General features: G+C 51.7%; 1 protein-coding gene across 1 annotated transcript; it reads left to right on the forward strand.

Moving 5' to 3' along the window:
- Positions 1–1,571: 1,571 nt before the first annotated feature.
- LOC135892272 (carcinoembryonic antigen-related cell adhesion molecule 3-like) lies at positions 1,572–14,135 on the forward strand. The gene is made up of 5 exons (XM_065419972.1): positions 1,572–1,670; positions 2,072–2,186; positions 4,437–4,805; positions 12,552–12,705; positions 14,078–14,135. Exons 1-5 carry the CDS (start codon positions 1,572–1,574, stop codon positions 14,133–14,135), a joined length of 795 nt encoding a protein of 264 aa, XP_065276044.1.
- The last annotated feature ends 1,713 nt before the right edge of the window (positions 14,136–15,848 follow it).

Here is a 15,848-nt window from a genome sequence, read left to right on the forward strand (position 1 = left end):
CTTTCAGGGCTGATTTCAAGCCCTTCAGGGCAGGAGCAGGTGTCCACCCCACTACAGCTCCAACACCAATCCACTCTGCTCCAACTCCTTCCTCTGTCTGATTGAAGCAGGGTTTTTTATCAGGTGACTGGCTTCAGGTGTTCTAATTGACTTCATATGCTTTAATTGGCTTCAGGTGCTCTAATTAATCTATAGCAAACTTTCTTCCCTCTACAGGGAATAAGGCTCCCTTCTAATCCTCTCCTGCTGCCCTCTGGCCATGCTGTATCACAATTTGTAAAGAACAAATCGTGTCAAACCAATCTGATAGCTTTCTTTGATAGGATAACGAGCCTTGTGGATAAGGGAGAAGCGGTGGATGTGGTATACCTAGACTTTAGTAAGGCATTTGATACCGTCTCGCATGATATTCTTATCAATAAACTAGGCAAATATAACTTAGATGGGGCTACTATAAGGTGGGTGCATAACTGGCTGGATAACCATACTCAGAGAGTTGTTATTAATGGTTCCCAATCCTGCTGGAAAGGCAAACAAGTGGGGTTCCGCAGGGGTCTGTTTTGGGACTGGCTCTGTTCAATATCTTCATCAACGACTTAGATATTGGCATAAAAAGTACGCTTATTAAGTTTGCAGATGATACCAAACTGGGAGGGATTGCAACTGCTTTGGAGGATAGGGTCATAATTCAAAATGATCTGGACAAATTGGAGAAATGATCTGAGGTAAACAGGATGAAGTTTAACAAAGACAAATGCAAAGTGCTCCACTTAGGAAGGAACAATCAGTTTCACACATGCAGAATGGGAAGAGACTGTCTAGGAAGGAGTACGGCAGAAAGGGATCTAGGGGTTATAGTGGACCACAAGCTAAATATGAGTCAACAGTGTGATGCTGTTGCAAAAAAAGCAAACATGATTCTGGGATGTATTAACAGGTGTGTTGTGAGCAAGACACGAGAAGTCATTCTTCCGCTCTACTCTGCACTGGTTAGGCCGCAACTGGAGTATTGTGTCCAGTTCTGGGCACCACATTTCAAGAAAGAAATTAGAGAGGGTCCAGAGAAGAGCAACAAGAATGATTAAAGGTCTTGAGAACATGACCTATGAAGGAAGGCTGCAAGAATTGGGTTTGTTTAGTTTGGAAAAGAGAAGACTGAGAGGGGACATGATAGCAGTTTTCAGGTATCTAAAAGGGTGTCATAAGGAGGAGGGAGAAAACTTGTTCACCTTAGCCTCTAAGGATAGAACAAGAAGCAATGGGCTTAAACTGCAGCAAGGGAGGTTTAGGTTGGACATTAGGAAAAAGTTCCTAACTGTCAGGGTGGTTAAACACTGGAATAAATTGCCGAGGGAGGTTGTGGAATCTCCATCTCTGGAGATAATTAAGATTAGGTTAGATAAATGTCTATCAGGGATGGTCTAGACAGTATTTGGTCCTGCCATGAGGGCAGGGGACTGGACTCGATGACCACTCGAGGTCCCTTCCAGTCCTAGAATCTATGAATCTATCAAAGCCTTCTTCCCAGATCATAGCCATGCTGGGCACGTGGGGCCTCGATCCTCGGGCCCATGGCAAAGCCTCTGGAGAAGAGCTCCACGGAGCCCCTTGACGTGCCTGGGGCTCACGGGCGAAAGCAGACGATGCGTTCAGGGGAACAGACGACAAAGGTGAGTGTTGTGTTGTATCGTCTCCTGCTCCCTTTGCTCTGCCGGTGAGGAAGCAGGTGGAGTCAGACCCCTCGCCCGTCTATCGCTAGGACGGACAGACGCCTGCAGGGAAGACCCGTGCCCCGTGCCCGTCCCTGGCTGCACTCGCATGGGCGGCCCGGAGGCCATGTTCGGGGCAGCCTTTAGACACTGGCCCGGGAAACCCCGTAGAAAAGGCGGGAAGCCCCTTCTGGGAAACCCCGTCGGGCAAACCGGCTCTGACTGGACGTTGTTTACCAGGCCCGGGGCAATGAAAAGAGCGGGAAACTGACCCAGCGCTCGGCCCCACGCTCAGCCCGGGACCCCGCAGCGGCCACAGCCCCCCAGAGAACCCAGGCGTCCGGCCGGGCCCCCGCCCTCAGCTCCCCACGGCCAGGGCCGGCAGCCACCCCGGGCAGGGCAGGGCCATGGGGCGTCGGCCGGGGGGCGGGGACCCCCCCGCATGGGGCAGCCCCTGGACAGGGCTGCTGCTGGCAGGTGGGGGCCGGGCACGGCGGGGGGCGAGCTGGGCAGCTTGGGGGCAGAGGCAGGAGTCACCCTCTTGGGGGTGCTAGTGCCATGTTGGGGCCCCTGCGCCCCCCCCCCCACAGTCAGCCCCCGCCCCGTCTGCCTGACAGCTGGGGCCGGGGGGGGGGGGGGTGCGCGAGGGTGAATTGTTCTTTGGTGTCTGGTCAGATCCCGGCCTCAGAGACACCAACCACCCAACTGTACCCTGCGTCCTGCCTGTCTGTCTGTCTGTCTGTCTGTATCCATCCCCACACATCTATCTATCTATCTATCTATCTATCTATCTATCTATCTATCTATCTATCTATCTAGCCCCATACACCCCCTCTATCTATCTATCTTTTGCTATGGTCTCCCACAGTATTCTTGCTGGCAAGTTAAAGAAGTATGGGCTGGATGAATGGACTGTAAGGTGGATAGAAAGCTGGCTAGATCGTCGGGCTCAACGGGTAGTGATCAATGGCTCCATGTCTAGTTGGCAGCCGGTTTAAAGCGGAGTGTCCCAAGGGTCGGTCCTGGGGCCGGTTTTGTTCAATAACTTCATTAATGATCTGGAGGATGGCGTGGACTGCACCCTCAGCAAGTTTGCAGATGACACTAAACTGGGAGGCGTGGTAGATACGCTGGAGGGTAGGGTTCAGATACAGAGGGACCTAGACAAATTAGAGGATTGGGCCAAAAGAAACCTGATGAGGTTCAACAAGGACAAGTGCAGAGTCCTGCACCTAGGACGGAAGAATCCCATGCACAGCTACAGACTAGGGACCGAATGGCTAGGTAGCAGTTTTGCAGAAAAGGACCTAGGGGTCACAGTGGACGAGAAGCTGGATATGAGTCGACAGTGTGCCCTTGTTGCCAAGAAGGCTAATGGCATTTTGGGCTGTATAAGTAGGGGCATTGCCAGCAGATCGAGGAACGTGATCGTTCCCCTCTATTCGACATTGGTGAGGCCTCATCTGGAGTACTGTGTCCAGTTTTGGGCCCCACACTACAAGAAGGATGTGGAAAAATTGGAAAGAGTCCAGCGGAGGGCAACAAAAATGATTAGGGGGCTGGAGCACATGACTTATGAGGAGAGGCTGAGGGAACTGGGATTGTTTAGTCTCCAGAAGAGAAGAATGAGGGGGGATTTGATAGCTGCTTTCAACTACCTGAAGGGGGGTTCCAAAGAGGATGGAGCTCGGCTGTTCTCAGTGGTGGCAGATGACAGAACAAGGAGCAATGGTCTCAAGTTGCAGTGGGGGAGGTCTAGGTTGGATATTAGGAAAAACTTTTTCACTAGGAGGGTGGTGAAGCACTGGAATGGGTTCCCTAGGGAGGTGGTGGAATCTCCATCCTTAGAGGTTTTTAAGGCCCGGCTTGACAAAGCCCTGGCTGGGATGATTTAGTTGGGAATTGGTCCTGCTTTGAGCAGGCGGTTGGACTAGATACCTCCTGAGGTCCCTTCCAACCCTGATAATCTATCTATCTATCTATCTATCTATCTATCTATCTATCTATCTATCTATCTATCTATCTATCCCCATAACTCCCTCCCTCTATCTATCTATCTGTCTGCCTGTCTGTCTATCCCCACCGCCCCCAATCTATCTATCTATCTATCTATCTATCTATCTATCTATCTATCTATCTATCTATCTATCCCCACACATCTCCCCTCTCTCTATCTATCCTCTACACCCCGCGCTATCTATCCAACCCCCCCCCCCATCTATCTGTCTCTCTCCCCAGGCCCAGCCCCCCAGTGGTGTCCGTGGGGGGATATTGTGTCCCATGGAGCAGCTCCGATTTACACCCTCCGGGCTCTGGCCCTGGGCGTTTTCTCACCAGACTTCCCTGCCCGTAGCTGTGTCGCAGGGGGCTCCCCCCACCCAGCCCGCTCATCCCCTCTCTTTGGGGCTGGGATGGCGGTGTCGCCGGCCCCCACTTATCCCCCGCTCTAACCCCACCCTGACCTGGGGGTGTCAGAGCCGGGGGAGATCACATGTTTGACTCTCTGAGCGGCTTTGGGGATACCCTCCATCTCCATGGGGAGCGACAGCTGGAGCTCGGCCCAGACTGGCCCAGCGTCTGCCCCGTGCCCCATGCTCTCTGGCTGGGTGTAGCCGGGCGGCTGGTCCCCCCTGGGTGGGCACTCGCTGGTCGCATCCCCCCAGGTCCCGACTGACCCCCCGCGCCCAGGCCTCTCGCTGCCCAACTGAGACTCTCCTTCCCCCACAGCCTCTGTCCTGGGCTCCTGCCTCCAGCCGGCGCCGGCCCAGACCCCAGTGACCATCGTCATCACCCCGCCGAGCCCCGTAGTGGGCGGGGACGTCAGCCTGGCCCCGCAGAATCTGCCACAGGACTTCGTGGTCTGCAGCTGGTACCGAACAGCGACCACTTATGAAACCAACCGGATCCTCACCTACTTCCCACCTCCAAACCCCGTTCAGCAGAACGGCTCGGCCCACACGGGGCGGGAGACAGCAGGGCCGGGCTGCACCCTGAACATCGCAGGGTTAATGCTCAATGACACCGGGAACTACACGGTGCTGATACAGAGCCCGACTAGCCTTGTCCCCTACATCACGGTGCATCTCTTCGTCTCTGGTAAGTGCCACCCCCGGGAGCTGCCATGGTGTAGCATGGGACTCCCTGCCCCCTGCTTCTCCTGGGAGATGGTGCCCCCCAGAAATGTGGGGCCCTGGGTCCCCCCATCCTGCCATTACCCCCCTGGCTCTGGCTCTCCCTGGCAGTGCCAGCAGTGTGGGATTGAGCCTGACTGGGCATAGGGGGATCCCTGGGCTTCCCAGCACCCACCAGAGCCCGCCGTTCCCACCAGTGCCCGTTCAGGGTCTGGGGTGACATGGATTTGCTGGGTCCCAGCTCGGTTCCTGGCCCCTGAGTGGGATCCAGCCCCTCACTGGCAGCCGCAGCAAAGGGGCCAAGGGCTGGGCCAGAGACCCTGAGATCCCCTGGGGTTTGGGGCACACACTGGTGAGGGGGGCTGTGTGTTGTGAGGGGAGCTCTCCCTCATGCCGCCTGCATCGACCGTGCTCTGGGCACGGAGGAGTCAGGCTCCGGGGGCCCAGTCCCCCCGGCCTCTCTGGTGCCCCCAGGGTATCTGGTGCCCCCAGCCTGTCCTGGTGTCTGCAGTGTCCCCCTGCCTCTCCCAGACCCTCCAGCTCCCCATGGTGTCCCTGGCACCCCCCCATCCCATCCTGGTATCCCAGTGCCCACCCACCCCACTGCCTTCTGCCCACCACAGCCTCTCCGGGCCCCCCTAGTGTCTCCCCCCATCCCGGCATCTCTGCCTTGCCAGCCCGAGTGAGCATTAACCGGCCTGGGGAGAAGCGTCTCCATGGCAGAGCTGGGTCGTGCTGCCCCGGGGAGCTGGCACTGCTGGCTCTGCCTGGGGAAGGACGGGCTGCAGGCAGGGGGTGGGGGTGGGGAACGGGGACAGGCAGCACCATCCCAACCCCGTTCATGGAGCTTGTTGTGAGATGCTACCGGTGTGGTGCTCTGCTTTCTCCTGTTGATATCACTCGGCTGCGTGTGTGTGTTCCCTCTGTGTGCTGCCCCAGCTCTGCGCAGATAGCTGACCCAGCAAACCCGACGAGAACCCCCAATTACCACAGAGTCTAGTAAGATGCAAAATCACGTCGAGTAGGTTTATTGCGACCTCGGACACAATTGCAGTTCCCTGTAGGTTTCTGAGCCTAATTCAGGGCATACTACGAGAAAGTGCCTCTTGGCAAGGACCCGGCTCAGTGGCGGGACTTTCCACTGCCCCCGTGGCCGGACAAAGACACCACCCCAGGGATACATTCTTATACACGGGTACAAACAAGTTACATATCACTCCTGACGTATTGACGTGCAACCCCTTCACGTAGCAAGGTACAACCTCCCTACGTAGTAAGGTGCCGCCTCGCACCTTGTACCTGTTGATTCGATCAAAACAACTCTATTCATCATTTTACCCTTTTGCCCCTGTCATTGGGATGGGTCGGCCTGTTCCATGTTATCTGTGGAATGTTTCGGTATAGTGTGTCTTGGTACCATGTTTATACTGTAACTATGCTAAGTGGATATATATTTATGCAACATCAGCCCTTTCCTTGCCAGCTTCTGTGAGCAGGGCCTGCCTCTTGCTCACAGCTTAACTTTGCTTTATGTTAGCAGAGTCTTGACCATTACTTTAGTTCAGGCCTCAGGCCTCATGCTGGGCCGTTATCAGGGCCTTTACTTACTACATTCCCCCACTTTTTTTTTTTTTTAAGGGGAGGATGTTTACCCATCGTCCTGGAAAAGCATAATGCATGGACTGAGGATAACCCAGTGGGCTAAACACTGTTATGTGGTTATCTTCTTTTACCATCCATACACTCATGCCCCATCCGTCTGTTTAGTCTGCACATTCCCTTGTACGACTGGCAGACAGATTTTATTTTTCAATTTTATTTTCAGTCCCTTATGGTGGGCCTGGGAATGTTAGGCCCGGGACCATGACTGAGGAATGTAGTATTATGATTGAGCCTTAGAGGCACTCCCAAATAATTAATATATATCAATTATATGGATATGGTGTATATATTTGTAGTGTGTATGGGCATATATGTATAGTATGTATGTGTACATATGACACCACCTTATATCCAAGCGTAACCATGTTTTTTCAGTTTGGTGTTGAACTCTGGCCCTTTTACTTTGGTAACACAGATAGAAACACACTCCTATTAGGGCAATTCCAGTTATCACCTGTCTCATCATTAGTAGTAGGCTGAGTGTTTTGAAATATTGGGATAGGGATTGTGATAGTGTGTCCCACAGTGCTATGTATATGAGAAGTAAAACAGAAATTTGGAGTAGTGACACTACTACTGAGGCCTTTATATATAAATATATTGTATTTAGTTACTACCCAGTACTGTCCATTCATGTTATAGGTTACCCTTACTGCTAGTTGTCACCCTCTGGTTAGCTTCACTGGGCAGGAAACGGAAGTGGCTAGCTTCTCTGTTCCATTGATTGCACGGCTCTGCGATGCACCAGTATTTGACATAGATCCAGTTGTTTCTTATGGATGCTGTCTTCCAGATAACCTATTGAATGGACAGTAACCAATTCATCAAATAGTGCTGTGTCAGGATTTAGTATTGGTACCCAGACACTGAACAAGATTGTTTTAAATAACGTGTGCCTTAGTTAGGATGCAGTGTCACTGACCCAAATTATGACTGGTATTAACAGGGAATTTGTTTACCCAATTTGTAGTTACTATGTAACTTTTTGTTTGTTTACCACTTTGTTTTTTCTTTGCCTTCACGTTGTTTGCTGCCATTTGTTTGTTGATTTTTACCTGTGTGTTGGTTAAACAGTTTAGCAAGGTTATGCATATTGTAAATGTTGTACAGCAATAAGACAACAGTACAACAATAATACAGTAGTTCAGCAATAATACAGTTGTTTTTACATAGTAACCAAGTTGAAATTAAATGATGGCTTATTCTGGTCCAGCTAGTGTTTTTTAGCTGATTGTTAACTTAATTGTCCATATATGGTAGATAGAGGTGTATTTAACCAGTCTCTTATTTATAAAGCACTTCATTTTTCAGTTCTTGATGCTTGGGGGTTTCTTCACTGTATACTGATATCATCTGGTGTCTTCAGGGTGTGATATTTTCTGGTGTCTTTGGTCTGTGGGATGCAACTTAAACAGCTAGTTAGTTAACATAATAAAGGGTTTTTGTTTGTTTGTTTTTTTGTTTTTGTTTTCAGTAACCCAAACTTAATACACAGTTTAATTTAGTTTGTTTACAATGTAATAAGAACAGTGTAATAGGGACCAAGCCTTTTATAACACAAGCTATACTTTTGCAATTGTTGTATAGACATTCATTTTCATTTGAAGTGCATTACTAATATTTTTATACGAAATGTAATGCTTAACGGCTAAAATAAATGCTCACAATCTTCCATGAGAAGGTGAATTGCTTTCCCTTGATGAACAATTTGTTTCAGCAAAGGAGTTACCAGAATTTTTACCAAGATTTTTAGAGTTAATTTGCTTGTGATACCAATTTCACTCTTAACTGTTTAGAAGCAGAACTTTAACAACTACTGCTTCTCATTAACATAACATAACAAAAGAAAAGCATAAAAAATTAAACCAACTATAAAATTAAACCAAAATAATTTTTAAATACAGTACTTTGAGGGTATTTGAGGGTATATTTTCATAATGCTTTGTTATGTTTGGGAGCCAAAGGTGGAAACCTGTTCAAATTGTTTGGTTAGCTTTATGCATAAATTGTTATTTTAAAACATTTTGGTTATGACATTCTTATAACTATATTTAAAAGTGCAAACAAGTTTATAAAAAGCCCAAACAAGAAATTAACATTTTGTTAATATTACTTTTACCTTAATGTTGAGGTTTCCCCTTACATTTTTTCTTTGAATAACAAAAAATAAAAATAAAAAATAAAAAGTAAAACACTTAAAAAACAAAACTAAACTGTGATTGATAAAAGAGAATTATTTTTATTTGCAATTGCATTATTTGTTGAGGCAGAAATATATGTACATATATTTGTAACTAAAACCTTTTTGAAATTTGCACAAAAAATTGGTGCTAATAATACTATGATTATATCCCAACCATGATCTTAAAATAGTGTGGTACCACATATACATAAATTTTTAAAAGGGTATAAAATTGATTTTTGTTGCAACAAAATAAAAATAATAAAAAATAGTCACGTGACACACACAACATACAACACAAGACAACACACATGACATACAGGACAAACTTACAATTAACAACAAATGGCGCCAGAATTCTATTCATAACTATACAAAATAAGGCAAACAAAAATAAAAAATAAAAAGGGTCATATTTGAATAAACAAATTATTACCTTATTTAAAACTTGTTACATAAATTGTTAAAAATATATTAATATTTGCCAAATGTATTGTATTAATTTGGTAACAAGGAATTTTGCATTACTTTATATTTAACATTATTTTAAAACTCTGCTATATGGAAATAAGAAAAGCCCATGTTTCAAATATTAGTGAGTGGTTAGGATTAGAAGCAGAGTGTGCATTTCTGTTGCTTGGCAACCATATCTTCAAGAAAGTTAGGAATAATTCCAGCTGTTGCATTCCTGAAGGGTTAAAATACTTAATTTACTGGATTTATTTAAAGTAAAGTTTTTACCTTGTTTTCTTTTTGTTTCTTGTTTTATTCTGTTTTCAATTGCTGTATCTTTTGGAGGTTTCTGTAAAAACTATAACTTTTAACTTTTTAAAACAAAGAGAGAGAGCAGAATTGAGGAGAGGCGGGGGAAAGGGGGGGGGGGTGAAGAGCAACCTAGGAAGGTAGCGAGACCTGAGCCAAGAGAGATTAACTCTATCAAGATATTTGAAAGTACAGGCAGCAGCAGCAAGTTTAGTAAACCAAGAAAGCATATAAAGGAAAAAGCTTAACCGGTATGTAAAAATATTTGAGAAAGAAGGTTCTATTTTCAGATATGAGCGCGGAGTGTGGTTCCGTGGGTCAAAGCAGTTGGGAACCTGCACAGTTAGGAACCGCGCCCCTAGTTTTTATCCTGGCTTTGAGAGGAGAATGGGGGTAGTTACCTGCTCTTGTAAAACCTGAATTTGTTCCCCCAATGTCTGTTGCTTTTGTGTGCATGCCAAATGGATGGCGGGAGTGCCCTTTTTTGCTGCAGTTAACTGGTTTTGGGCAACTCCATGTGTTAATGCATCAATTCTAGGTGTTAACCCACTTCATTTTGGTTTTTTACTTTGAAATTCTTTTTTATTCACTCCCCTGCGATCGAGTCGCAGCTCCTGTCTCCTAATGTGCTCTGTGAACTGTTTCATATTTTCCTTCATCTGATTTACCAGTTCTGTGAAAGTATTGTTTGCTGCTCTTTCCTTCTCTGCACTTACTTGTCCCGTTCTGACAGGCACCAGTCTAGGGCTCAGTTTAAGTTTAACTGGAACCTGGCTTTTATCATACGGTGGTGGTTGCAATGCAGTGGACCCGTTTCATCTTTTAATTTTACTAGGACCACCTTTTTCCACTTCTGTCCCATTCTTCAGGCACAGGGTAGCTACCTGAAGCCTGCTGTTTACCACCAATATTTATAACAGGGGACGGCACTTTTTGCTTCTGCAGGTTTTCTACAGCTGTTTCCATTTTTTTATTTTCCTGCTTCACTTGCTCGAGCATATCATGAGTTTGGACCGCCTGTTGCCCTGCTAACAGAGCTTGGGCTTTCCAGTGCTCGACTGCCCGGGTTACCTCTTGTATTTCTCCTGTTTTTTCTGTTACTTGTTTGGCCAGCATGCCAGCATGCTGTCTGAGCCATCTCACTGCCAGAGATATGAGTTGCAAAATTCTTGCTTTTTTACTCTTATTACTGTTTCTCAGAGCCTCGGTTTCTACCATCGCTCTACATAAGCCAGTCCATGTTTCCCCACTCTCTTTTTAAAATTCATATGGACCCCCCTTACTGGCAATCCAGCGGGTCCAAGAGTTATCAAACTCCGTGGGGATCATAAGGGAGGGGATCAGGGGGTTCCCTAGCTCGAGGTTTACTGCCATGTTAGATAGCGATTCTTACCACGGCAGTTTCGCTTACTCACCAGATCAGCGGTCGGGGTCACCAGTGTTGTGAGATGCTACCGGTGTGGTGCTCTGCTTTCTCCTGTTGATATCACTCGGCTGCGTGTGTGTGTTCCCTCTGTGTGCTGCCCCAGCTCTGCGCAGATAGCTGACCCAGCAAACCCGAAGAGAACCCCCAATAACCACAGAGTCTAGTAAGATGCAAAATCACGTCGAGTAGGTTTATTGCGACCTCGGACACAATTGCAGTTCCCTGTAGGTTTCTGAGCCTAATTCAGGGCATACTACGAGAAAGTGCCTCTTGGCAAGGACCCGGCTCAGTGGCGGGACTTTCCACTGCCCCCGTGGCCGGACAAAGACACCACCCCAGGGATACATTCTTATACACGGGTACAAACAAGTTACACATCACTCCTGACGTATTGAGGTGCAACCCCTTCACGTAGCAAGGTACAACCTCCCTACGTAGTAAGGTGCCGCCTCGCACCTTGTACCTGTTGGTTGGATCAAAACAACTCTATCCATCATTTTACCCTTTTGCCCCTGTCATTGGGATGGGTCGGCCTGTTCCATGTTATCTGTGGAATGTTTCGGTATAGTGTGTCTTGGTACCATGTTTATACTGTAACTATGCTAAGTGGATATATATTTATGCAACGTCAGCCCTTTCCTTGCCAGCTTCTGTGAGCAGGGCCTGCCTCTTGCTCACAGCTTAACTTTGCTTTATGTTAGCAGAGTCTTGACCATTACTTTAGTTCAGGCCTCATACTGGGCCGTTATCAGGGCCTTTACTTACTACAGAGCTCTGGGACGTGGCCCCCGGCGTTGGGGGGAGGGAAACGGCTAGTGCTGGGGGGCACTGGAGGGGGGGTTGCTCCAGGGATGGGAGCGGGGTCCATGCTGGGTGTGGGGAGGGGGTGTCCCATGCTGGGGGTTAGGAGGCACATCTGTGCCAGGAAGTGCCAGGGCTCCTCTCCCTGTCTGTGATCAGTGCTGCTGTGACACCCGCTCTTGAGCGCTGGGGTTAGGGTTAGGGTTAGGGTGAGGCGTGGGTGTGTCTGGGCCATGCATGGAGCCGGCTTGGGGCATGGTGGGGTGGCTGGGCCATGGGCTGACCGTGGCGCTCGGGGGACCCTTGGGCGATGTTGTCTCTGGATATGGTCTGTCCTCTGTAGGGCCAGGTGCTGGGGGCCCGGACTGAGGCTAGGCTGGGGGTCTGTCTCCCCCATGGCTGGGGTGGCTCCACTCTGGCTGGAGGGCAGGGGATCTGTCAATGCACCATCCAGCCGCATGGTCTCCCGAATCCCCCCCGGCACCAGCCAGTGATAGAGCTGAGACCCCCACTGACCCAGCACTGGGCGTGGGGGGTACGGGCACCACTGGGGAGCCCCAAACCCCCCCTGCTCCCAAAGGGGCTGGGCAGCACCAGGAGACCTCCCAGTTCCTGACCTTCGGACCCCCCCTCAGCCCACCACATCCTGGGTCCTGTCTTGGGCCCAAACCCGTCAGGCTCAGGGCACCCCTGGCTGAGCTGCCCCCAATGTCTCTGGGGGGGCAGATGGGGGCTCCAGCCCCCAGGGCCTCACGTTGGGCACCAAGAGGGAGCAGCATTGGGAAGCATGGGGCTGGGGGGGGTCGTGACTGGACTCCCTGATACACCCCCCCCCTTTTCTCCTCCCGAATCTCTTCCAGAGCCAACTTCACCCCCAGGCCTGCCACCCGGAACCATCGCCGGGATTGTCATCGGGTCGCTGGCCGGGGCGGCGCTGCTCGGGGGCCTGCTCTACTTCCTGCTCCGCAAAACTGGAGGGGAACGGCTCGGGGGACAGGGGACCCCTGGGGCTGGGGGCTGCCCCGAGCCCTGGTGAGTAGGGGGGTTGGGAGCTGCCCCTGGGTGCTGGAGGGGGGTTGCTCTCTCTGCCCCCCAGCCCCATGTCTCTGCACTTCAGGTTCTCCGCTTGTCGCTCGCTCTGTGGTGAAGGGTCCTTCCACCTCTCTGCCCCCCAGGATGGGATCTCGCCCCACACGCCTCTTGGAAACAGTGTCAGGTCTCCCAGGGAACAATCCCTGCCCAGGCTGGCACCCAGCGCTCTGAGCCACCCAAGAGCTACCCATCCCCACAGGGAGAGCCAGGGGCTGAGTCTGGGGCACATCCTAGGGGGGAGCAGCCCCCATTGTGGGAGTCTGGGGGGAAGAGGCAAGAGAAAGAGAGGGGGAGTGTGGGGGGAGAGGGAGGGAGGGATGGGTATGTGTAGGGGAGGATGAATGCACATGGGGTTGGTTGGGTGGCTGGATAGAGTGGGGGGAATGAATGGGTGTGTGGGGAGGGATGGACATGGGTTTGGGTGGGTGTGGGGCAGATGGGTGCATGTGGGGGTGTCACGGAGTCCCCGGGCGATGCTCTGGAACTGCTCCCCACAAAGCCACTCAAGACTTTGGGGAGCCTCCTCTCCCTCGGAGCAGACTGTCTTCAGGACTAGAAGCTCACACGGCTTCACCTCCTGGGTCTCTCCTGGGAGCATTCAGCATATGCCCCTCCGTGCGCTTCCCACAGCGAGTCCGCCCAGGCGGGGTCCTGGGGCAGCCAGAGGGTCTTGCACCCCCACTTCGCAGTCAGACGTGACTCTCAGCCAGTCAGTAAAACAGAGGTTTATTAGATGACAGGAACACGGTCTAAAACAGAGCTTGTAGGTACAGAGAATGGGACCCCTCAGCCGGGTCCATCCTGGGGGGCAGCGAGCCAGACACCCCCGTCCGCCCTCACTTCCCGTCCCCAGCCAGCTACAAACTGAAACCCCCTCCAGCCCCTCCTTTCCGGCCTTTGTTCCTTTCCAGGGCCAGGAGGTCACCTGACCTCTTTGTTCTCCCACACCTTTAGCATCCCCTTGCAGGGGGAAAGGGCCCTGGCCGTTTGTTGCCTGGATACATTTACGCACACTGGAGACTTAAGAAATGCATCGGGGAAACTGAGGCACCCACACAGTATTCAGAGGAAACATTAAGAACAGTCCCACTTCGTCACAGGGGGGTGGATGGATAGAGAGTTGGGGGGGGATGGATGGCTGTGGGGTTCGGTAGGTGTGTGTGGGGGTGGATGGGCTGTGGGGAAGCGAGAGGAGGGGGGACAGGTCTGCAGTTTTGGGGAAGCCATCTGGTTGCTGCTCCCCGTCCCTGGCGTGGGGGACGGCCCAATCCCCCCCGCCCCCGCCGTCACGCAGAGTCTGCTGTTTCCCCAGGGGGCCCAAGCAGCGCCCGCCCGTCGGAGGCCAGGCCGAGCCCGCCCACAGTAAGTAGCAGCCCCGCCCCTCGCAGCTGCATGCCATGTGCTGTGTGGGCGGGGCCTGTGAGCTGTGTGGGCGGGGCCTTGAGCTATGTGGGCGGGGCCTGTGTCACGGAGTGTGGGGGAGTCAGGGCCCTGCACCCCTCTCCTGGGATTCACCGTGACTCTCAGCCAGCCAGTAGAACAGAAGGTTTATTAGATGACAGGAACACAGTCCCAAGCAGAGCGTGTAGGTACAACCAGAACCCCTCAATCAAGTCCTTCTGGGGGGTTTAGGGAGCTTAGACCCCAGCTTGGGGTTCCCTGCGTTGCACCACCCAGCCCAAAACCAAAAAACTAAAAATCCCTCCAGCAGCTTTCTCCCCCCTCCCCTCTGCCCCTCCTCTCCTTTGTTCCGTCTCCCGGGCAGAAGGTGTCAGTTCTCCCAACCCCCCTCCTGGCTCAGGTTACAGCTCAGGTATCTCCCTGCAAGGGCAATCCCCAATCCCCAATGTAACTCCCCTGCTCCGTCACATCTCTCCCCCCTTGGAGACTGAACTGAGCGGGGTCACTCTGCCCAGTGACCTGGGGAAGTTCAGGGCCCCCTCTCCGGGACAGCGCGTCCGCTATCAGGTTGGCACTTCCCTTCACATGGACCACGTCCATGTCATAATCCTGCAGGAGCAGGCTCCACCTCAGGAGCTTGGCGTTGGCTCCTTTCATCTGGTGCAGCCAGGCCAGGGGAGAGTGGTCGGTGTGCACGGTGAAGTGTCGCCCAAAGAGATATGGCTCTAGTTTCTTGAGGGCCCACACCATGGCCAGGCATTCCTTCTCGATAGCCGCGTAGTTCTGCTCCCGGGGTAGCAACTTCTTGCTTAGGTACACAATGGGGTGTCTCTCCCCCTTTTCATCCTCCTGCATTAACACCACCCCCAGTCCCGTGTCGGAGGCGTCGGTGAACACCATAAAGGGCTTGTCAAAGTCTGGGTTTGCCAGAACTGGGCCACTGACCAGAGCCGCCTTCAACGCCCGGAGAGCCTCCTGGCACTCCTCGGTCCAGACCACCTTGTCTGGCTTCCCCTTCTTGCACAGCTCAGTGATGGGGGCTGCTATGGAGCTAAAGTGGGGCACAAACCTTCGATAGTACCCCGCCATCCCAATAAAGGCCTGGACCTGCTTTTTGGTTTGCGGAGCAGGCCAGTCTTCTAGGTCCCCCCCCTTGAACACCTCAGTGGGCAAATGGTGGTGCGGGAGTGCACTCCCACGTCCTTGGGGCCCTCCTTGGCCCCCCATTTCAGGTGTACCCTCGCCACGGGCACCTTGAATGGGGTCCCGCCCACCCCCGTCAGGGTCAGGAAGGTGTTGGGTATCACCTGATCTGGGGCCACCACCTCGGGCCGGGCCAGTGTCACCTCTGCGACCGTGTCCCAGTATCCATAAACTTTCCTCCTATCCACCTCCAGGGGAACAAGGCGCTCGCTCCGCAGGGACAGCCCCGCGCCCACCCTGTAAATGGGGAACTTTGAGTCCGGAGCATCCGGCCCCCCAGAGAAGCTGGCCTGGGGCCCTTCTCTCTCTCGAGCAGTTGATAAGCTGCCAGCCCCCCTTGCCTGGGAAGCCTGCCCCTCATCCGTCTGGGCCTCTACCAAGTTAACCCGGTGTGGGTTCGGTCTGCTCAATCTGTCCTTGAGCTTGGGGCACTGGGCCCGTATGTGGCCTCTTCGGCCGCAGTAATAGCAGCTCATGTC

This window comes from Emys orbicularis, chromosome 20 (genome assembly GCF_028017835.1).
Source record: "Emys orbicularis isolate rEmyOrb1 chromosome 20, rEmyOrb1.hap1, whole genome shotgun sequence".
Lineage (NCBI taxonomy): Eukaryota > Metazoa > Chordata > Testudines > Emydidae > Emys > Emys orbicularis.

What these genes read in the sequence shown, in the direction of transcription:
- LOC135892272 (XM_065419972.1), top strand. Translation starts at nt 1,572, where the DNA reads ATGGCAAAGCCTCTGGAGAAGAGCTCCACGGAGCCCCTTGACGTGCCT. An exon ending in CAGGGGAACAGACGACAAAG is followed by an intron (nt 1,671 to 2,071) that starts GTGAGTGTTGTG and finishes CCCCGCCCTCAG; the next exon opens with CTCCCCACGGCCAGGGCCGG. An exon ending in GGGGGCTGCCCCGAGCCCTG is followed by an intron (nt 12,706 to 14,077) that starts GTGAGTAGGGGG and finishes CTGTTTCCCCAG; the next exon opens with GGGGCCCAAGCAGCGCCCGC.